A 20,210-nucleotide genomic window follows, 5' to 3' on the forward strand; every position below is an offset into this window, starting at 1 on the left:
TGTTTTCTTTCTTTACAAATAATTCCATTTTTTTCTTGGTGTTAGAAATGACATAAGAAAGTTTTAGAACGAAAGTGCTCATATAGACTAAAATACAAATTATATAATTTTATATATTCTATAATATTATACAATATAAAATTATTAGTTATATATATTATATAACTATATAATTTTTACTAGTTTCTGAACAAACAAGTGTCAGTTGGAGAGAGATTTCATTTTGTAAAACCTCATTCTATTTTTGTTGGTCTAATAATGTCCTTAATATGTTGGAATCCAATATTAAGTATTTGTCTTGATGAAAATCATGCAACTTATCCACATTAATATAATATAATAAATCTATAGATGAAATATATCAATAGGTCGATATATGGATTCATAGATATAGGGCAAAAATAGTGTAGATAACTGGAATAGAATACACTTGCATAGAACATAGAATGTATTAGTTTTTGTACAAGGTCCTCAAGAGATGGAAATTGTGAATAAAAATTAGAGAGACAGTACAGGTAGTGACAACTTAAGCACATTTGGGTTATTTTAAGAAATTTAATGTAATTTTGTAGACTTGGCATTTTCATTTTAATTCTTAGTGTCTGATAAGCTAACATATGTTTTAAGCCATGTGTTATGACCTGACTGGTACATTCTTAAAAACAAAATTCCTCTTTTATGCTGTACAAATACTAAGTTTCTTTTGATGTTTGCTTTTGATTGAAAAAAAAAATGTTTAATACCAGACTTCAGTTCCAGGTTAAAAGTTATATTCAGTCAGTCAGGTTAATTAAAATATTCTATCACTTCAAGCCTTTATTTAATTTAAAGTAAAAAATTCTAGAACACACAAAAGTATGGTGGATAAGAAGATTTTAAAATGAAAATCAATATGAATCTGTCAAATGTAATTGGAACTCTGATATGTCAAAAATTCAATTATACCTGAACTGAAATTGTTATTTTTTATTTAACATCCCCATGTATATTTAGGTCTAAAAGAAAGATCAAATGGATATAAGTTGTTATGTCTCCATGAGTAGGTAGGAAATAAGTACACAAATGAAACTTTCTACTATTACCAGTTTTGCAGGCAAGTCAAAAGTTAATCTTGCAGATAGAATTAAATTTATATTTTTTCAGTTATCTCACAGATGGAGAATGATGAATACATTTTATGAAAACGTTTATTCTAAGATTTCTCTATTTTGACTGTGCATAACCACTCATTACTTTTTGCCACTTTTATTATTGAATTCTGGTAACTATATTGGATGTCCTTTCCTATAGCAATTGGGCATGTACTGGAATCTCTGTCCCCTATCAAGAAGCAGAAGAAGCCATTATCGAATGTTTTTCATCTTATAATCACATGTAAATGGTGCTATAATATTTACTACAGCTTCTATCGGGAAGAAAACTAATAGGAATAAAAAGACAAATAGTGAGCTATCTTGCAGCCAACCCTTAATTCCTGGATACTTTAACAAATTCTCTGCATATGGCATCAGTTTGTTTTGGTGAGGGCTGAATTTTGAAAATGCTAAGCTCATATACAGCACAGTGTAGATATACTTTAGGTAATTATAGAGTGTTGAATAGTTAGTTAGTGGGTTATTTTCAAGCTGTCAGCAAATTCTTATATATATTCCTTTTCTACCCCAAAGTCTCATTCCCAAAGAAACTCTGTATTTCTTCTATGTGGAAACATCTCATTATACATTTATACCTCTTTGGTTCTGTTATCTTATGAACACCAGTTCTTCTGAGAGATTCATTGTCCCCTGTATTTTTGTCACCAGATGTAGCATACTTGTAATTTTTTTATCACAATTATCATTCCTTTCTTAACCCTACAACTTTACCATACCATCCTCTGAACTTGTGATTTGCCATCAGAAATACATCCTCTTCTCATACATCAACTTTTCTGAACACTTTCTGTAGTTTCTTGAAGTATGACTCTTTCCTCAGAGGCCATGTCTTTCCCTTTTGAAGTGGTGGCTCTTTGTCTCTCTTACTGTCACAACCCTCGACATGGAGTTAAAGAGTGTATCCTCCTTCTTCTGCATCTCTGTAACCAGACCATTCTCTCTTTCTCCTACAACTCTTTGAATTTGATTCTTAGGCCATCAAATAAAATATCTCTAGCTCAAACACTATTTTTTTAAAAAATCCTTTGAACTTTTAGAGCCACATAGCTGATCTCTTTAACTGCTCTACTTTCCCCTGATTGCTTTGCTCTTCATTCAACCTTAGTCATGCCTATGTTCATACTAGTCATCCCTAATAATTTCAATCCCTCCAGAATTCTGGCTTAACCAACATCAACTAGCACCATTCCTCTCTGGTTTTCCCACTTACAACCAAAATCCACATAACACAACAAATAAACATAGGAAGGAGAAAGATGACAAGGAAAATGTGAACTGTTTATGGATCTCAGAATTGAGAAATGACATAACAGCAAATTCCTGATTTTTTGTTTTTATCAGTTCTCCTAAATCTCACACAGAGAGCTCCAGAAGCATCCCATCTAGAGCTGCCACAGGCAAAAACAAAAAAAAAAGTTTCCTCCAAAAGTCTGCTTCCCCTAGCCAAAGGATCTAAAAAAGGGTGGCCTAGCAACCGATAGCCTTTTGGTAATATCAACCTTATTCCAGCCAAATATTAGTGGGAAAAAAAACACATTTTCCCACCCCTACTGTCTCAGTGTGGCCAAGCAGGTGGTCAGTTTTCTATCCCACTCTTTTCCCCTTCCTCCCTATTGTCTGTAGTATTCATGGGGTGAGACAGGAAACTAATCTGCCATCCCTCAGAAGCTGGCAATGCTTTGATTGCCCAGCCAGAATAGTGGTACTGATGGTGTGAAGAGAGATGATCTTCCTTTTTCTTCCTGGCAGACACAAGTGGAGCTTAGTACCCCACTAAGGTAGTAAATACCAGCAGGATTAAGTTTCAAGATGAGATTCCATCTCCATCTAAAAGCAATGATATTTAAAGAGCTGGTTCCTAGAAGGACTGCCACCTCTATCCGTACATGTTGTCATTGAGATTAAGGAGATTGGTATAAGTTGAGCTAATAAGCAATACATTTTTCTTCTGAATGCTCTGACATGAAGATCCACCAAGGCAAGAAGTAAAATCAATAGGTACTCCTGCCCTACCCTACTCTAACCCCTGGAGTCAGTGGAGTTCAATAGGAACCACAGCCTATACCCTATCAAGCATCAACAAGGAAGGACAAAGATATGTATGGCAAGGTAGTTAGCATTATGCTTCTTTTCTTTGTAACAGTGAAAACTGAGCTTCCAATCCAACCTGGCATCAATGAGGTGGTAAAAGGTGAGCTAGATCGTGCTTTGCTTTCTCCCATCTCTTCTCTTGGTTTCAGTGGGGCTCAGAAGGAAGCAGAACTTCTATCCTACCCATCTTCAAAAAGGTAATATGAGTCAGTGCATCACAGTGTGCTTCAAAACACAATTTTCAGTTCCCATGAAGCCAATGAAAAAAATAGACAATCTCAGGAAAAATATATTGAATTTAAAAACCACATGGAAATTTTAGAATTGATTAAATGAATGTTAAATAAATGTCTTGCTGGATGGACTGAAGAGTGGAATGGAGATGATGGAGAATTGAATCAGTGAAGGTGAAGACAGATTAATAAAATTTACACAATCTGAACAACAGAAAGAACTTACATTTAAAAAATAAGGAACAGAGTTCCAGGAATCTGTAGGAAGATAACAACAGAGCTAACATTTATAGATCTCCAAAGAGATAGGAGTATGACTGAAAAATTATTCAAAGAAATAATGTCTGAAGACTTGCTGAATTTGATGAAATACATAACCGTACAGATTCAAGAGACTAAGTAATCTCCAATCATTTTGAAGCAGAAAAAAAAATCCATGGCAAGAAACATCATCATTAATTTCTGAAAACTAAAGACAAACAAATCTTGAAAGCAGCTAGAGAGAAACAGTACATTACTTATAGGGAAGCACCAATTCAAATGACAGGAAGTTTCTCATCTGAAACCGTGGAGGCCTAAAGGAAATGGTATTCATTTTTCAAGTACTGAAAGGAAGTAAACTATGAATACTGTATTCAGATAAGATATCCATTATGAATAAAGGGAAATATAGACATTCTCCAACTAAGGAAAAGAAAGCAAGTTGATTATAATCAAATTAGTCCTTAAAGAATAGCTAAAGCATGTTATCTAAACATTTAGGAAATAATAACATGGAAAGATTAGAACTTCAGAAATGGAAAAATATTAGAATAGTTAAAAAGTAAGGATTAATATAATAGGACTATCCTACTTCTCTGAAGTTTCTTAAATCACATTTGATGGTTGAAATAAAAATCACAACACTCTCTGTGACACAATGCTTCTCACATATGTGTGTGTGTATATATATGTAGACTTTATTAATATTCTGGAATTTTTGTGTTCTATTATAATTTGACAAGATGCTACTATTGGAGATAACTGGATAAAGAAGACAATGGTGTATTAATTAGCTATTACTATAACAAATACCCAAGATAATCAACTTATAAAGAGAAAAAGATTAATTTGGCTCATACTTTAGGAGTTTCCAATTGATGATTGATGGATACTATTGGTTTTAGAACTGTGGCAAGGCCACACATCATAGTAGGAGTGCATGATGGAGCAAAGTTACTCACTTCATGGCCAGGAAGCAAAAGAGGAAGAACAAGTGTTTAGTGTCCCACTGTCTCCTTCATAGTCATATATCCCTAATGACCTGACAACCTCCTACTAGGCTCCACTTCGTGAAGGTTTCACTACCTTTAATAATGCCATGGGCTGGAGACCAGAAAACTGTAACACATGGACTTTGGGGTTTATGTATACAAGCCATAGCACATGGGATCTCTCTTTTATTTCTTACAACTGCATGTGAAATCTATCATTACCATAAATATTGTATTGGATAAGGATTATACCATAAGAGAAAAATGAAAAAGATAGAGATTACACTACATTTGTCATATTTTTAATATAGTTGCCATCTCAGCATCCATTTGTAGGATTGACATAAATTATTTGAGACTCAATCATATTCCATCACCTTTGACCTAGATAAAACTTCCTCTCTCTATGTGGTTGTTTGTATATAGCCTGCTTTTTCTTCACATCACTGATTCAAAACCCAACACATCTCATAGCTACTAACCATGATAAAGTTTAACAGTCAACACAAGAATCATGTAAGCCCCTTTGTGCATGTTTTATTTAAGCTAACTAATCTGGGCCCCTTGTAGGAAAACCTAAAGGATGATGCCATGGACCTTAATAAAGGCATAGTCCCATAGGTTCTCCATCTGACTACCTTCCCCCAACCCCTCCAACCCCTGATTACTGTCTTCTCTATCCTTCTACTGGTTGATCTCCCTGCTGCCTTCCTGGCTTCCCGCTAGTACCTTGCCAGCACCCCTAACCTCTCTTCACTTATGAATAATAAATTTCTGCATGTATTTTGGTTTTACCTCCTTGTTGTGCCTTACCTGACACACAAACCAGAATTACCTCTATCAATGTTCTTATAGAGAGTGGCTCTATCTTGTATCTTGGAATTTAATCACTCTTGATAGAGGGACCTCAAGACCAAATTAAAAATAATTCATAACAATAAATATTATATGTATTTTTAAAAGATAAAATATGCTTCATTTATATGATTGCTAATTTCCAGAGCTAAATAAGCAGAGTTCTAGCATCAGCATTTAGAAAAAATGTTTTAGTTCACCAGCAATCTAACATAACCAGCTCTAATCATCCATATGCAGTCCTCATCTTGCTCAATCCAGAAGCTCTACTTGACAGGTCATCTCTCCTTGTTTTGGTAACAGTTGGCCTCCAGGACTCAATTTTCCCATGATTCTTCTCTCTTTATCTACAAAGTCCTGCTCATCCTTTTTTGCTCATCCTGTCTTCCTGCCTTTGTAGAGGCCCAGGACTCAGTCTTCTGTCTTCCTCACTTATGTCCACATTTGTTTCTGAGGAGATCTCATTCTGTCATACTGCTTCTAAATTGATAGGCCCAGCCTCAGTCTTTCCTATAATTCCAGACTCATATCTACATGATGTCTCAATATCCCCCATACAGATGTCTGTGAGGCTTTTCACACTTCCTACTCTGCTCCAGTGATACCTTATCAGAGGGCCATCCTGGAACACCCTGCATTAAGATTCACATCACTCTCTAACCCTTTACTGTTTTACATAACAACATACATAGTATATATTTTATTTTTAAACTTCTACTCTTAGTCCCACTTCCCAATACATTTTTGACTCAGGAAAAGCAGGAGGTTTGTTTTCTTCACTGTTTTAGTCACAGCATTTGTTAAAATGCATAGCACATAAGTATTTTTTGACAATTAAGTGAAAGAATAAAATAGGATAGAATAAAATTATACTGTACAATATGTAATTATGTGAATGCAACTGGAGTAATGTCATTGCCATAACAAAACCTCTGCACTGTATATTATATTAGCTTTCTATTTTATATGAGAAAAATCTCACTTAGAAATTTAAATGAGTTACCCAGTTTCCCAGAGATAGTGAATAATAAACCACAGATTTGAAGGTTTTTTTAATACAGTGCAGAATAAAAGAAGACATAATGATTGATCAATAAGATATACTAGTTGTAATAATAGTAGTGGTAGCAGACATTATTTTATCTTAAAATCTTCTTGGGTAATTTTAATTAAAATTAAAATTAGCCACTTTCCAATAAAAATGTTCAGTTCTCAAACATTATTTTTCTAATCTTAATTATCTTTTCCATTTATAAGGAAAATGTTATAGAACAGTAGGACTAATAAGAACATTAAGATATTATATTTCAAACATTCATGTAAAGCTTGAAACACTTCTCTCCTATCTGCCAGTGGTTATATAGTATGTATTTGGTAGTCTTCCATAACAGAAATCTCCTTCACTTGTCTCTCCATCAGAAGTCTCTTATATTGGATTTTTCACTCATTTTGGCTAATGATAAAATATTTACTAATGTAGTCTTCAAAAGAACACATTAAATGTATTCTTTTCAATGTTTACTAATGTATTCTAAAAAAAGAAAACATAGTACTTTAATTTATAAGTACTTTGCTCATTGTGTAAAATTTACCTTAGCAATCATGTTTGCACAGAATAACCCCAAAAGCTACTTAAAAAGGACTGTGTTAAGTTTCAAACTGAACATTTTTTTTTGAAGAGCATGGATTTCTGTTTTTTCCCAGTGGCCTCCATAAGTGCTATGACTTTCCACTTAATGCTTAGCTTTTTCTGCAGTAGTCCCTTTGATAGCATCCGCTTTGAACAACCATTTATTGAATCTCAAATATTAGCCAGCTCTATTAAAAATGGACAGGGTAAAGTAGCAATAGCCTATAATCCTTCCGGAGGCAAATTTAGTCCCCTAATGCCCTCATGACTATTTAATAAATATCCCCATTTAGTGAAGGAGATCTAAGTAGGAAAGGAAAAATGTTTCATCCTTAGCTTTTCCATCATCAAAGTAGGCAAACAGCAGTCAGAGTCAAGTTTTTCTATCTTCCCTATATTGTGAGAGTCTGGAGTTAAGAGTCTGAAAGTAAACTTAATGAAATCCCATGCCACAATATTTGGATTAACATATAAAAGAAAATTTTATGTATTCGTTTTCTAGGGCTGTCATAACAATTACATAACCAAGAGAAATAAATTCTCCCTCAGCTCTAGAGGTTAAAAGTTCAAGGTACCATCAGGTTGGATTTCTTCTGAGGCCTCTATCCTTGGCTTATAGATGGGGCCAGCTTCTCACTGTGCATTCTTGTGGTCTTTTTACTGTGCATGTCTCTGTTGTCTCTTTCTCTTTCCAAATTTCCTTTCCTTTTAAGGACACTAGACATATTCAATTAAGGCCCACCATAATAGCCTCATTTTAATTTAATCACTTTTTAATGTTCCTGTCTTCAAATATACACACATTTTGAGATATTGGGGGTTAGGACTTCTCATGTGAATTTGCTCGGGTGTTAGAGGGGGCATAATTCAGCTCATAATATCTCAGAATACCCAATGAAAGCACTCTTCTACAAACCACCATTTTAACAATTCAAGGGTATAATAATATATAATATATAATGGTATATATTGTTTTATTATAATATATTACACATATGTTTCATTTACTATATAATATATTGTGACTATATTATATAGTATATATTATTATATACTTCAATAATATACAATAATATAATAAATATATTAAGAAGAATCTTGCAGTAAATTCAGGAGTCAACTATAGTTCTACTTGTAGGCTTGGTAAAAGATTACAACCACAAATATTCTACTAGATTTTTAATTAAATGGACTTATTTGTCATGGCATTATCTTTCCATGCTTTCAATTTAAATGTTACAAGAAAGCACAGTAGTATAAATAATGAATTACCTTGTTTTATCTGTCTTGACTCTTATACTATTGAAAGCCTAAGTTTATTTTTAGTGATAACATAATCTATAGTGATAATACAATCTTTGTAGGAGCAAATGATAATTCCTAAGCTTGGCTTGCTTGGCAATACAGGCATGGTTTATTTGACTCAGTGCTTGCTGTTTATATCCAAACGTGTTTTAAAATGAATTAGTCTGTAATTTCACTTTAATTAAAAAGAAGACCAAAATTTCTATATGCTTTAGACTTAATAGGATTTGCACTTATGACCTTTGAAATATACATTCATCTAGCTTACTTTTTCATTACCTTGGAAATAAGTTTATAGTTTTAAAGAAGCAATAGAAGATCTCTTTTATTGTACTAAGAATGAGAACCACAATAAAAATTCCAACAGAAAACCAAAGAGTAGATCCAAAATTCAAACATACCTTACAACTTCTTACCAACATCTCTGTGCATGCAAAATATAATGATATTCATATTATATAAGACTGATAATTCTTTAGAGTACATATCTATTTTAATTAACTCTTTCACACAACAATGATTCATTAAAATATAATGCTCATAAAGACAGAGTTGAAAATAATAGACATTTTAGATGTCTAGCATTATTAGAAAACAATACAATCTTTCAGTGAGATTTTGGACAAGTTATTTAAACATATTCTCTCAGTTTTGCCATATCTACAATGAAAAACATAATAGCGCTTAATTTTTGTTGGTTTTCTGAGAATTAAATAAAATATTGAATAAATAACAGCACAGATCCTAGAGTATAGTCAATATCCAGTAGATATTAACTATTAATCTTATTAATTATTCATGATTATTAACTATGGTATTAGACCTTAGAACATTTTCCTTTCCTTGGGAAATACAATTAAAATATGAAAATTTTAAAATTTTGAATTTGGATATTTTGCAGTGGGGTCATTTTCTATTTCCATTTTTTATCTTCTTAATAGTTTAGTATTTTTATCTTAGTCAAATGGCTTTGATTAATGGTCTTATAACAAATATTTTTTTAAAAAAACAGTGTACTCAATAATTCTTTATTATGGTGTAAAGAAGTAGCTTTACTCATCAAAATAAAGGTAGACACTCATCACATGGATACCCTCATTGTTGAAAATGGCCTGAAGCTCACCACTCCTCTAATCTCTTCATACTTGTCCAAAAGACTTTTTTCTTTCAAAATATGGTCTCATAACCATCTGCTTCCAGATACAATGGGTGCTACTTAAGTAGCAGTTTCCTGGGCCCCAGCTCAGAGGTAATAAATCAGAATCTCTAGAGTTGGGACTCAGCAGGCTTCATGGATAACATGTTTCTTAGCAATTGTAAAGGGTTGAACAATTCAAATCAGAGCATAAGAAAATGCTTTCAGCTTTTCTGCCTTCTTGTTTTAATAACTAGGAGCAAAGACACCTTTCTTTTCCAAATAAGCTTTGGCTTTCCCTGTGGATTTATTAAATAATTACACAGATATACTTGCCACAATTTGGGGGCTCCAAATAGAAACATGATCATGTTATAGTCTAGAAAAAAATACACAAGAAATTAAAGGATCAAAAATCACTGTATTTTTTCCTCTGTAAAATTGCTGCACTTTCTCCTAGAAAATGTGGTAAAACTTGAAAAGACTCATGGGTTTTATGGTTCTCTTATCATTCTGGGAAAACTCAGCCTTTACTTTCAACATTTCCTCAGTACAACGAAAGTTTTCAAGATAAATTTCTCACCTCAGGATAAAATGTGGTTTTGTACGGTGTCAATGACATTTGAGGGAAAATAGTGAAGTACACATTGAATTTGACATAACATATTTTTTTGTTCAGAAGCAATTTTGAAAAACTTAAAAGAATTACTGAAAGAATTAGATGAGTACTTTGTACTGCTAAATTCACATTCTGTAAGTTTTTATAATATTTAAATTTTTTTGTGTATTTTTCAGGAATTGCATTACCACCTAAAGGAAATATAGATATCCCAGTGTTATTTATGCCCAAAATTATGAAGTTATGCAAAACAATGGTCATTGTTCAAATGATGAGAGCAAATGGAGAAAAATGGCATATTGACAATTTTGATGAATTGGATACAGAGATTAAAAGGTAACATTTAATTAAAGACAGGAAAATGATTTTTTTTGACTGGCATTGATGTAATAGGGTTTTTTTTACATGTTATATATAAATGCTATAAAGTTCATGATTTAATATTTTCTGAGCTGCTGAAACCCATATGTTCAGAGGAGGAAAATACATTTGTTACATGGAGATATATATATATATATATATATATATATATATATATATATATATATATATATAATTGTTAATTTGTTGTTTAGAGTAATGAACAAGTTCCGTCTTAAATACCATTATCAATTAGTCAGTGGTATGTAAAGGTACTCCCTTTTGACTGGGAAAATAATAACTGCTAGGACAATAATAACAAATATTCTGAAGACAACCTGAAGCTGCTTATCTGGGCACAGTGTAGGACTTCTGATGCTAGCATTCACCAAGTGATGGCATTATGCCAGGTGGGTATGACATTCTGATATAACATTGCCAAAATGCAGATAATTTGTATTCTCTTTTCTTAGCTGAAATTTAAGCAAACTCTTCTAATGGTGCGAAATTTAAATGTTTTCTCTGCTATTATAGTTTATTTAAATAATGGTAGAATTCTTAATTAAAAAGAAATTCTCATTTTCTCCTAGATTTTAAGATTTTTTTCCTGCATATAATTAGTTTTGTTTTTTTTTTTTAACTTTGGTTCCATTAGTATCCATTCTGCTAAGCATTTTACCACTCTTAGCTGACTACATAATTTGTGGGCCTCAGTGAAAAATGAAAACAAGGAAATCCTTGTTAAAAAAAGATCAAGAATTTCAAGACAGTTTTGGTAGTACACTAAACAAGCATAGTCCTAAATGTGGGGTCATACACAGTTGCACAAGTCACTTGCACAACTGGTCTTATAACTGCAGTGTTTTACATTTCATTTTAACAAGAAAATTCCATCTTCAGCAATGATCAGTAATATTTTCTAGTACTGCTATTCTCCTAATGATATATGATGGACCTAGAATATTTAGACATATGCCCCTTTGTGTTTTTTTTTTGTTTTTTTTTTTTTTGGGGGGGGGGTGGTTCTGAAGATTGAACCCAGGGATGCTCAACCACTAAGCCCCATCCCCAGCCCTATTTTGTGTTTTCTTTAGAGACAGGGTCTCACTGAGTTGCTAACTGCCTCAATAAGTTGCTGAGGCTGACTTTGAACTCACAATCCTCCTGCCTCAGCCTCCAGAGCTGCTGGGATTACAGGCATGTGCCACTGAGCCTGGCCCCACTTTCTTTTGACTGGAATTCTATAAAGTAAATTCTTCATCACTTTCTGAAGTCCTATGCTTCATGAGATTTTTTGTGTGTGTTTTGTGTTTTATATGTTCAATTTAGAATATAATCCATGAGAACTGTATTATCTTTTATTAATCATCATTTAGTAACATGGATGTATCCACTTGCATCCTGTAAAAGTAGAGAACAGAAGCTCCTTAACTTTAACTTATATCTTATTATGGTTTTCTTTGTAATAATTTCCCAAAGTTTGCTCAGAGATGTTTATAAAATTAATATTTGCAAGATATGTTTTCTATTTTTTCAGTTTCTCTCTGCCTAAGTTTAAATTTACAAATGTTACTAAAATGCCATCAGGTTAATAAACAATAAGCTCTTCTGTGCTAATATTGAAAGCATTTTTGTTTTCTCTTAATATTTTAATTTCTACTTAGAACTATGGGAGTAGACAATCAAGAAATCCAAACAATACAGTGGATATACCCCTTTATTGGACTCCCACAGGCACCACTCCCTAAAAGTCCTTCAGGTAGGTATATTTTGGAGTCAAAATACATCAGAATTCTAAGGGACCTTAGCCATCTTCCAATCTCACCTCTTCCTTATGCAGATAAGAAATTCAAGGTCCAGTGAAAATAAGCAGTGAAATTGGTGGGAATGCTAGAATATAACTAACTCCCTCTCTCAAAAAAGAGTCTGATAACTTTTCACAAAACCAATCATTTGTTGGTGCCATCCCATTAGTAAAACCCAGATATCAGTTCAAGTTGAAATAAAATTCTCACCCTTTCAGCCCATAAAACCTTGCATTAGACCTATAAGATTCCTGGGTACTTTTGTTCTCATGTCACTTTTTATATTTCTTTAGTGCCTTTTACTCATACATAATATTGGGGTTCATTTTAACATAATCACACATGCTTAGAATATAATTTGCTCCATTTCAGTCCTTCCTCTTTCCCTTTCCTCCTCAATTTCCCTGTTCCCCTTCCTCTACTCTACTGGTCTTCCTTGTATTTATTTATACTTTTTAAATTAGTGCTTTATAGATATACTTAAAGGTGGAGTTTGCTGTGGTATATTCATAAGCATAGTTTGGTCAATTTCATTTCACTCTTCCTGTCTTTTCAGTCCCTCCTTCCTTTCTTCCCATCCCCTTCCTCTGCTCCACTGATCTCTCTTCTATTTTCATGGGCTTCCCCTCCACTCACCTTTTTGCCCTTATTTTGGGATAGCTTCCGCCTATGAGAGAAACATTCGACCCTTGACTTTCTGAGTCTGGCTTATTCCACTGAGCATGATGTTCTCCAATTCCGTCCATTTACCAGGTCACTTTTAATTATCATATTTCAGTTTCTGTGACGTCATCTAAGACAGTCATCTTAGTCATCTAAAAACTCTCCTGTGAGGATGCTGATTCATTTCTCTTAGTTATACTAGATATAAAACAAATCTTTATGATGTTCTTGAATGCACCAAAGTTTTCAGGGAGGTTTACTTTGCCAAGATACAACATTAAATCCCTGCCCTTAAATACCTTTGTTTTTTTCCCACATATTCTAGGCTTCTCTCAAGTTTCTATGTGTTCTCTTTCCCCATAATTTGCTCATTTCTTCTATATTCCTTAATTTTCCCATTTTCTTCCCAGGATCACACTAAGAAATAAAATTCCACTTAGATAACTCATATAGAGAAATTTAGTATCCCACCCCTTACCAGTCTCTAGGTACAGTTCCTTATATCTAACATCCATTAAATTAATCTGCAAAGCAAAGGGCTGTTTTGGATCTCTGTCTTGAGAAACACAGATGTTTTAAAAAGTCTTGAAATTTTGCTTTTATTCTTCTCTTTCTAATACTAATCATTGCAAATGTAAAGAATCAGATTTCCAGGGTGGTGGTATAGCTTCATGTTAGAGTGCTTACCCAGCCTTTGTGAGGCTCTGAGTTTGATCCCCAGCAACAACAACAAAAAAGAATTTGACTTATGCTGACATAAATTATGTCCACACTCTTAGAAAAAGGAGAAAGTAGTAAGTTTTGCTTGTAAATAAAGTATTTCCCAAGATACATTGCTTAAAAGAAAGACCAAGATGACGTATTTCCTTAGGCAGTTTAATTTTAACTGGAAAAAATCCACATACATAGTAATACCTTTAACAATACATGTCATTTGTTTCCCTTGAAATATTTTTATTCAAGTTAAAAAAATTATCAACAAATACATAAATGTTTCAAATATAATAAATTATCTTCAGAACATTTCACATACATGTCCAAATGTCTTTTATTTCATTCTAGAAGATAGGTGATTGTATATTTTCCATAGAGATGTACTATTTGAAATTTATAATACGCAGTCATCTGATAAAAGTGATGTAATAAAGCCTATACATCATGCTGTTGGAATTCTAATAGTAGTGTTGCTTGTATCCACTACAGAAACAGTCTTGTTTTTCCCAGATTAAAAACATAAAGCAGAATTTTTCAGTCTATAACAAAGCCTATGAGAACATAACAACATAAATTTCTTGCATATTTTTCTTCAAAGAAAGTTAAACATGCTCCAGGGCATTTTTCCTTTGAGTCACTTTTCTTGGTAATTACTTGATTTTTAAATCAAATATGAGTTCTGTAAATAGCCCAACCTAATAGCAACATCAGTGTTCTCAAAAAGATTGCATATTAGTTACTAAATCTTTTTTATTGAAAATCTAAAATCTGTTGGCAATTACTTTTCTCTACAAATGCCCTTGAGAGGCAAGTTGGTTTAATTTTATACATACATATTATTTGTGCTTTTGTACAGTCCATTCTCCACTTTTTCATTTAATAACTAATCAGATATAAACTACTGCTTTCCTTGCTCAGTTTTATCACTGTCAAAGTTCATTATTTCTTTCCTTTTTCGTGTATCTATCACTCAGATTATTTGCAAACCCAAGATGCTTTTGTTGTTCTGTGAGCTACCTTTTCTCTTTGTGCATTCTTACCTACTACTCTCCATTGGGGCAGATAATTGGAAAAGGACTCCACTCCCTGTCACACTGTGAAGACAATGGAAAATGAACCTGCTGTGATTGAGTGAGCCTTGCATTGCCAGGGCACTAATTTCCTAAGGACTATAGGAAAAGACCAGTATATGATACCAATTGTAACTTTGATCACAAATTTAAATGGCCAATTTAATGCTTTAAGACTGAACTTAATTATAACTAGAAAAGCTTTTACAGTTTTTCCAGCCATTTCACCAATGAGCTTCTTTAAATTACATCTAACTTTTTACCCTTATTATACATCCACATTGTTTATTGTGAGTCCATATTGTTCAATAAAAATCTACATAAATTTAATGAAAAATTAACTTATTACAGTATTTTATATTGCAATATCATATGTATTGTGAAAACATATATCTGAGGACATCAATTAATTTTGCAGTTTATGTGAATGTATTACTATTGATACCATAAACCATCCCATAATACATTTCAAAGCTTTTTTATATTAATTCCCTTTTCCCCTTATATTCAATTTAGATTCTACATGCATTTGACTTAATAAAAGTATAATATATTATGTTTGAGAGAAATAATATTCTTATTTATGTGGACTCTAGTAGGCATGGCCTCATGGTACCATAGAGTTAATGCCAAAAAAATATATTAATACTTCTTTTTATAATTAGTGATTGCACATATAAATAATATTTTGATTTCTAATAAGATAATTGAAAGCTTTTCTTGTACTTTCTATATGAAATTATTAGAATTAAATATAAGATAAATCTTTAATGTTGTATTTTAAATATGCAGTTAATTTTAACATTGATTTTAAATAATTTATTATAATTTTGTTTTTCACTACTAAAAAAGGTACATTTTGTAAATTTAAAAAAAGTAATTCAAATGAAAATTTAAGCAGGGTGTGGTGGTGCACGACTGTACTCTCAGCTACTCCAGTGACGGAGGCAGGAAAATCACAATTTGAGGTCAGCCTAGGCAACATGACAAGACTTTGTGTCAAAATAAAATATAAGAAAGAAAAGAATGGGGGTGTAGCTCAGTGGTAGCTTGACCCTGGGTTTAATCCCAGTACTGAAAAAAAAAATGAAAATTTAAATATTTTACTTAAATAATTCAAATGTGAATTTTAATATGCCTTTAAATAAATCTAATAGAAATATTTTAAAGGTTATTACAAAATAAATGTTACTAAACTCATTTGAAGCCATTTTCTATAATATATAAAAGTATATAATATATAAAAATGGAACTTGATATTACCAAATGAACATCCAGATTTTTTAAAAAATACAAATTTAAATGTCCACAATTGCCGTTTGAGTTATTGATATGGCTATTTCAGTTTCTGAATCAAATTTCTGCATTATAATGTAGTCTTTTGTAATCTAGTATATATATATATTACAGATTTACCTCTTGTCATACTGTTTTTAAATATTTCTTTAATATTCATACTTGTTTCATAGATGTCAATATATGTATATATTGCATGAGTGGTGTGTGTGTGTCTGTGTGTGTGTGTGTGTGTCTGTCTGTTAAGGCCAGATAATGAGAATTTAAAGTATTTCAAAATAAGTTTTATTTTTAATGACATAGTTCATTTTATTCTGTCAAGAATGATCATATAACCTAATAGTTAATTTAACTGAAAATATTTCTCTCCTATAGTTGTCATAAAATGTCAATCCAGGAAGCGAGTAGAAGAGAAAGTGGAAGTCACACTTATTGGTGATTTTTTTGGACCAAGTCCTGCCCCAGAATTGACAGAATTTTTAGTGCTTCCAAAAAGAAATTCATATAGTAATGCTTTTGAAGATTTCATTGGTAAGAGAAACATAATCATGGATATAAAAAATAAATAAATTAAAGCTCATCTTGAATCATAGGTTGCTGACTGCTCAGTTATAAAGAATCATGCCCATTTAATTTTTTTATTTAATATTTTATAGTTTTTAAAATTTTTTAAGTTATAGATGGATACAATACCTATAATTTTTTTTTTTATTTTTATGTGGTGCTGAAGATCAAACCCAGTGCCTCACACATGCCAGACAAGTGCTCTACCACTGAGCTACAACTACAGCCCCCCATTTAATTTTCATTTACAATATAATATTTAAGTTAGTGCTTAAAGACTGCTCTATTATGCTTGTTGTTTCCACATAGCAGTTAGCTCAAAAATGACAATAGTTATATTATTGTTGGATTTATAAGACATGGATTGTGATTCTGTCAACGATGAGAAAGGAAAAAGCTATAGTAACTGTAATTTCTACTTCTTCTCAACTTTAATTTGTTCCAAAACTCTGTCTTCCGATTTAAGGAATCTGATTGAAGCTATAACTTACAGTTTTAAATTTAGAAACAAAATCTTGAATGAATGTATCTTATTTAAAATATAGAAAAATGGACAAATTAAATGTAATGCCCAAATGGTTTTCAGATAATAAAGTTAATTAAGTTTATTGTATGCTTTTACTTTGTATTCCATATTTTTATATAAAATCTCAAATTACTTTAATATATGTTACAAGTAGAGCATCCCTAATCTAAAACCTCAAATCCAAACTGCTCCAAAGTCTGAAACTTTTTGAGCACCTATGTGATGCAAATAATTGGTATATCACATGGCACTGAGTGAGAGCAACAGGATGGAGTAAGGAGATCTAGACCCTCCTCCTATCCACACATACGAATTCAGCAGCAATTCATGGACAAATTTCCTTTTTAAGAAAGCAGTAATGATATTAAAGGTTCCCTGCACCTTGGTGGAATGTGTAACCAGACTCATCAAAGCCTGTAGGGAGATTTGGAACATGCTCTTTTCAGAGACCTTGTCCATGACAAAGAACTTCTCATGATGATGGTCCTGGCAATGATTTCATAGATATAACCAAAATCACAGTAGATAAAACAATCATCAACAAATAGGACTGAATCAAACTCAAAAGCTTCTTTAAAGTAAATAATGAACATGATGAAAACAAGCAGCCTAGAATGAGAGAAAATATTTACAAATCACCTATCTGGTAAGGGGTTAATCTGGAAAATACATAAGGAACTCCTACAGCTCAATAAAAAAAGGCCTAAAACCAGTTTTTAAGATATGCTAAAGAACTTTGATAGACATTTCTCCAAAGAATGTACAATGGCTATGTGAAAAATAGGCAACATTACTAATCATCAGGGAAATACAAATCAAAACCACCATGACATATCAGCATGACTATTATTCTTTTTTAAAATGCAAATAGAAATGAGTGTTGGCAAGGATGTGGGGAAACTTTTTTAAACTTTACATACTGCTGTGAAGAACAAAGAATGGTGCAATTGCTACTAAAAATAGTATGAAGGCTCCTCAAAAAAATAAAAATAGAACAATTGTATGATCTAGCAATTCTACCTCTGGATACTTAACCAAAAGAATTGAAATCAGGATCTCAAAGAGATATCCATATTTCCATATTCATTGAAACATTATTCACAGTAACTAAGATATAGAAACAACCTAAATGTCCATCAACAGATGAGTAGATAGAAAAAAAAATGTGGTATAAACATACAATGGAATGATATTGAGTTTTTTTTTAAAAAAAAGGAAATTCTATTGTATGTAAGAACATGAGTGAAACTAGAGGACTTTATAGTAATTGAAATAGCCAGCTACAGAAAGACATACTACTTTATAATAAATTTAAATTAGTCAAATTCATAGAAACAGAGTATAACAGTAATTGCCAGGGTATGTAAGGAGGGAGAAATGGGTATAAAGTTTCAGTTGTGCAAGATGAATAAGTTCTAGAGACCTATTGTACAGCATAGTGCCTACAGTGAACAATAGTGTATTGTGCTTTTAAAAAAATTTATGAAGAGTGCAAATATCATGTTACACTAAGTGTAAAGGAAGCTACAGAAATAGACCTAGGGGCCTTTTCTGCTTGTCTCACTACTTTAAATTGCCTAAGTTGTACTTTGTCAGGTTGTAAACCATAGAATCCCTAATTCTGCTAATTAAATTGATTAAAGCTTACTACCAGAAAAAAAGCATATCCTCCTCAATAATCAAGGTCTGTCAGGAAGCTACTTCCATCATTTCAGAAACGTTGAAATTCATATTAAGAAAACAATCTCTCAAGTAGCTCTTGAAAATACATATTTTGATATGACTCTCATTTTACTGCTTCATTACTTTTCATGATGAAAAATAATACCTAATATTGAAAATAACTACATGGAAGGTTTGCAAGCTTTTCTCCACCCATTATTCTCTCTAAAATATCCTTTTTCTCTGTTCAATACCCCAAACTCAACAAGCTCATCTGTTTTTCTCTACATTTTAATTTGTAAATCTCTTTTATTGTTTACATGAAGTGTGTTTTGCTGTATAGAAATGAATCAGTTCCCTCCCGATTTAATATTTTCTGTCTCTATGGTATCTAAATATTTGATAAATTAGTTGACCTCATCCTCCTCTTAAGGGTATATGGCAATAAGTTGTTTTCTTTCCCTGCCCTATTTCAAGGACATAATGAACGTGCTTGCACTCTATATCTGTTTTGGCCCTCCCTTCCCGCCTATTTTCTTTTTGAAGGGACAATTCTGACTGATAAATCTGAATGCTATTTTAGTCTTTAGTATATGCAAAAGCAAATTGACTGTTTCCCCCTTGTGTAATTTAATTACAGTGCATACCACACATGAAATAATATCCAGGAGTTATGTTGTCCAGGCCATTTTCTGCTTCCTGTTATCTCTTAAGTCTCTTAGGATGGAAATTAAAGCACTCTTCTGTGGCTTGGACCCTGATTGGATTTTCGGAGTGAAATTTAATCACATCCTTTTCTTCTCTCATCTGAGTTTAAAACTAACTGAGGAACAGATGTAGAAATAAGGCATATGGAGACCAAAGTGTTAGCTTTATTAATTATAAATATGAATTTGAAAGTGAGATGGCTCTATGGACTTATTTGAGCTTATTAGTACCTTCCACAGTAACAATTGCATTCATAGCAAACTGACCAGTTGTAGACTCCCTGCAGAGACAAACAATCTACACATGAGGGAGGAAAATAAAGTATGAATCCTAGATTCAAAACATTGGGGAAGAAAGAGAGAGGCTGGCTCATGTGCTCATGTTCCGTTTCCATTTTTCATTAGTGACTGGATTCACTAGTCAGATATGTTGCTTTTACTCTCAGGGCAAGTCATGATAGAAGAGACAGGTCGAAGCTGATTTTTTCCCCCTACTATGTCCCCTCACCCTTTCGTGTGTGAATAGGCCTCTCTGTGATAAGTAGGAGTAGTTAAGAATCCCCAGCAT

General features: G+C 32.5%; 1 protein-coding gene across 1 annotated transcript in view; it reads left to right on the forward strand.

Moving 5' to 3' along the window:
- Positions 1-20,210, forward strand: part of Cfap47 (cilia and flagella associated protein 47) — a 410,015-nt gene that overhangs the window by 351,424 nt on the left and 38,381 nt on the right. The window contains exons 58-60 of the mRNA XM_071606058.1: positions 10,452-10,611; positions 12,300-12,394; positions 16,559-16,714. Coding sequence (XP_071462159.1) covers positions 10,452-10,611; positions 12,300-12,394; positions 16,559-16,714 — 411 coding nt within the window. The remainder of the gene's footprint in view (positions 1-10,451; positions 10,612-12,299; positions 12,395-16,558; positions 16,715-20,210) is intronic.

This window comes from Marmota flaviventris, chromosome X, assembly GCF_047511675.1.
Source record: "Marmota flaviventris isolate mMarFla1 chromosome X, mMarFla1.hap1, whole genome shotgun sequence".
Classification (NCBI taxonomy): domain Eukaryota; kingdom Metazoa; phylum Chordata; class Mammalia; order Rodentia; family Sciuridae; genus Marmota; species Marmota flaviventris.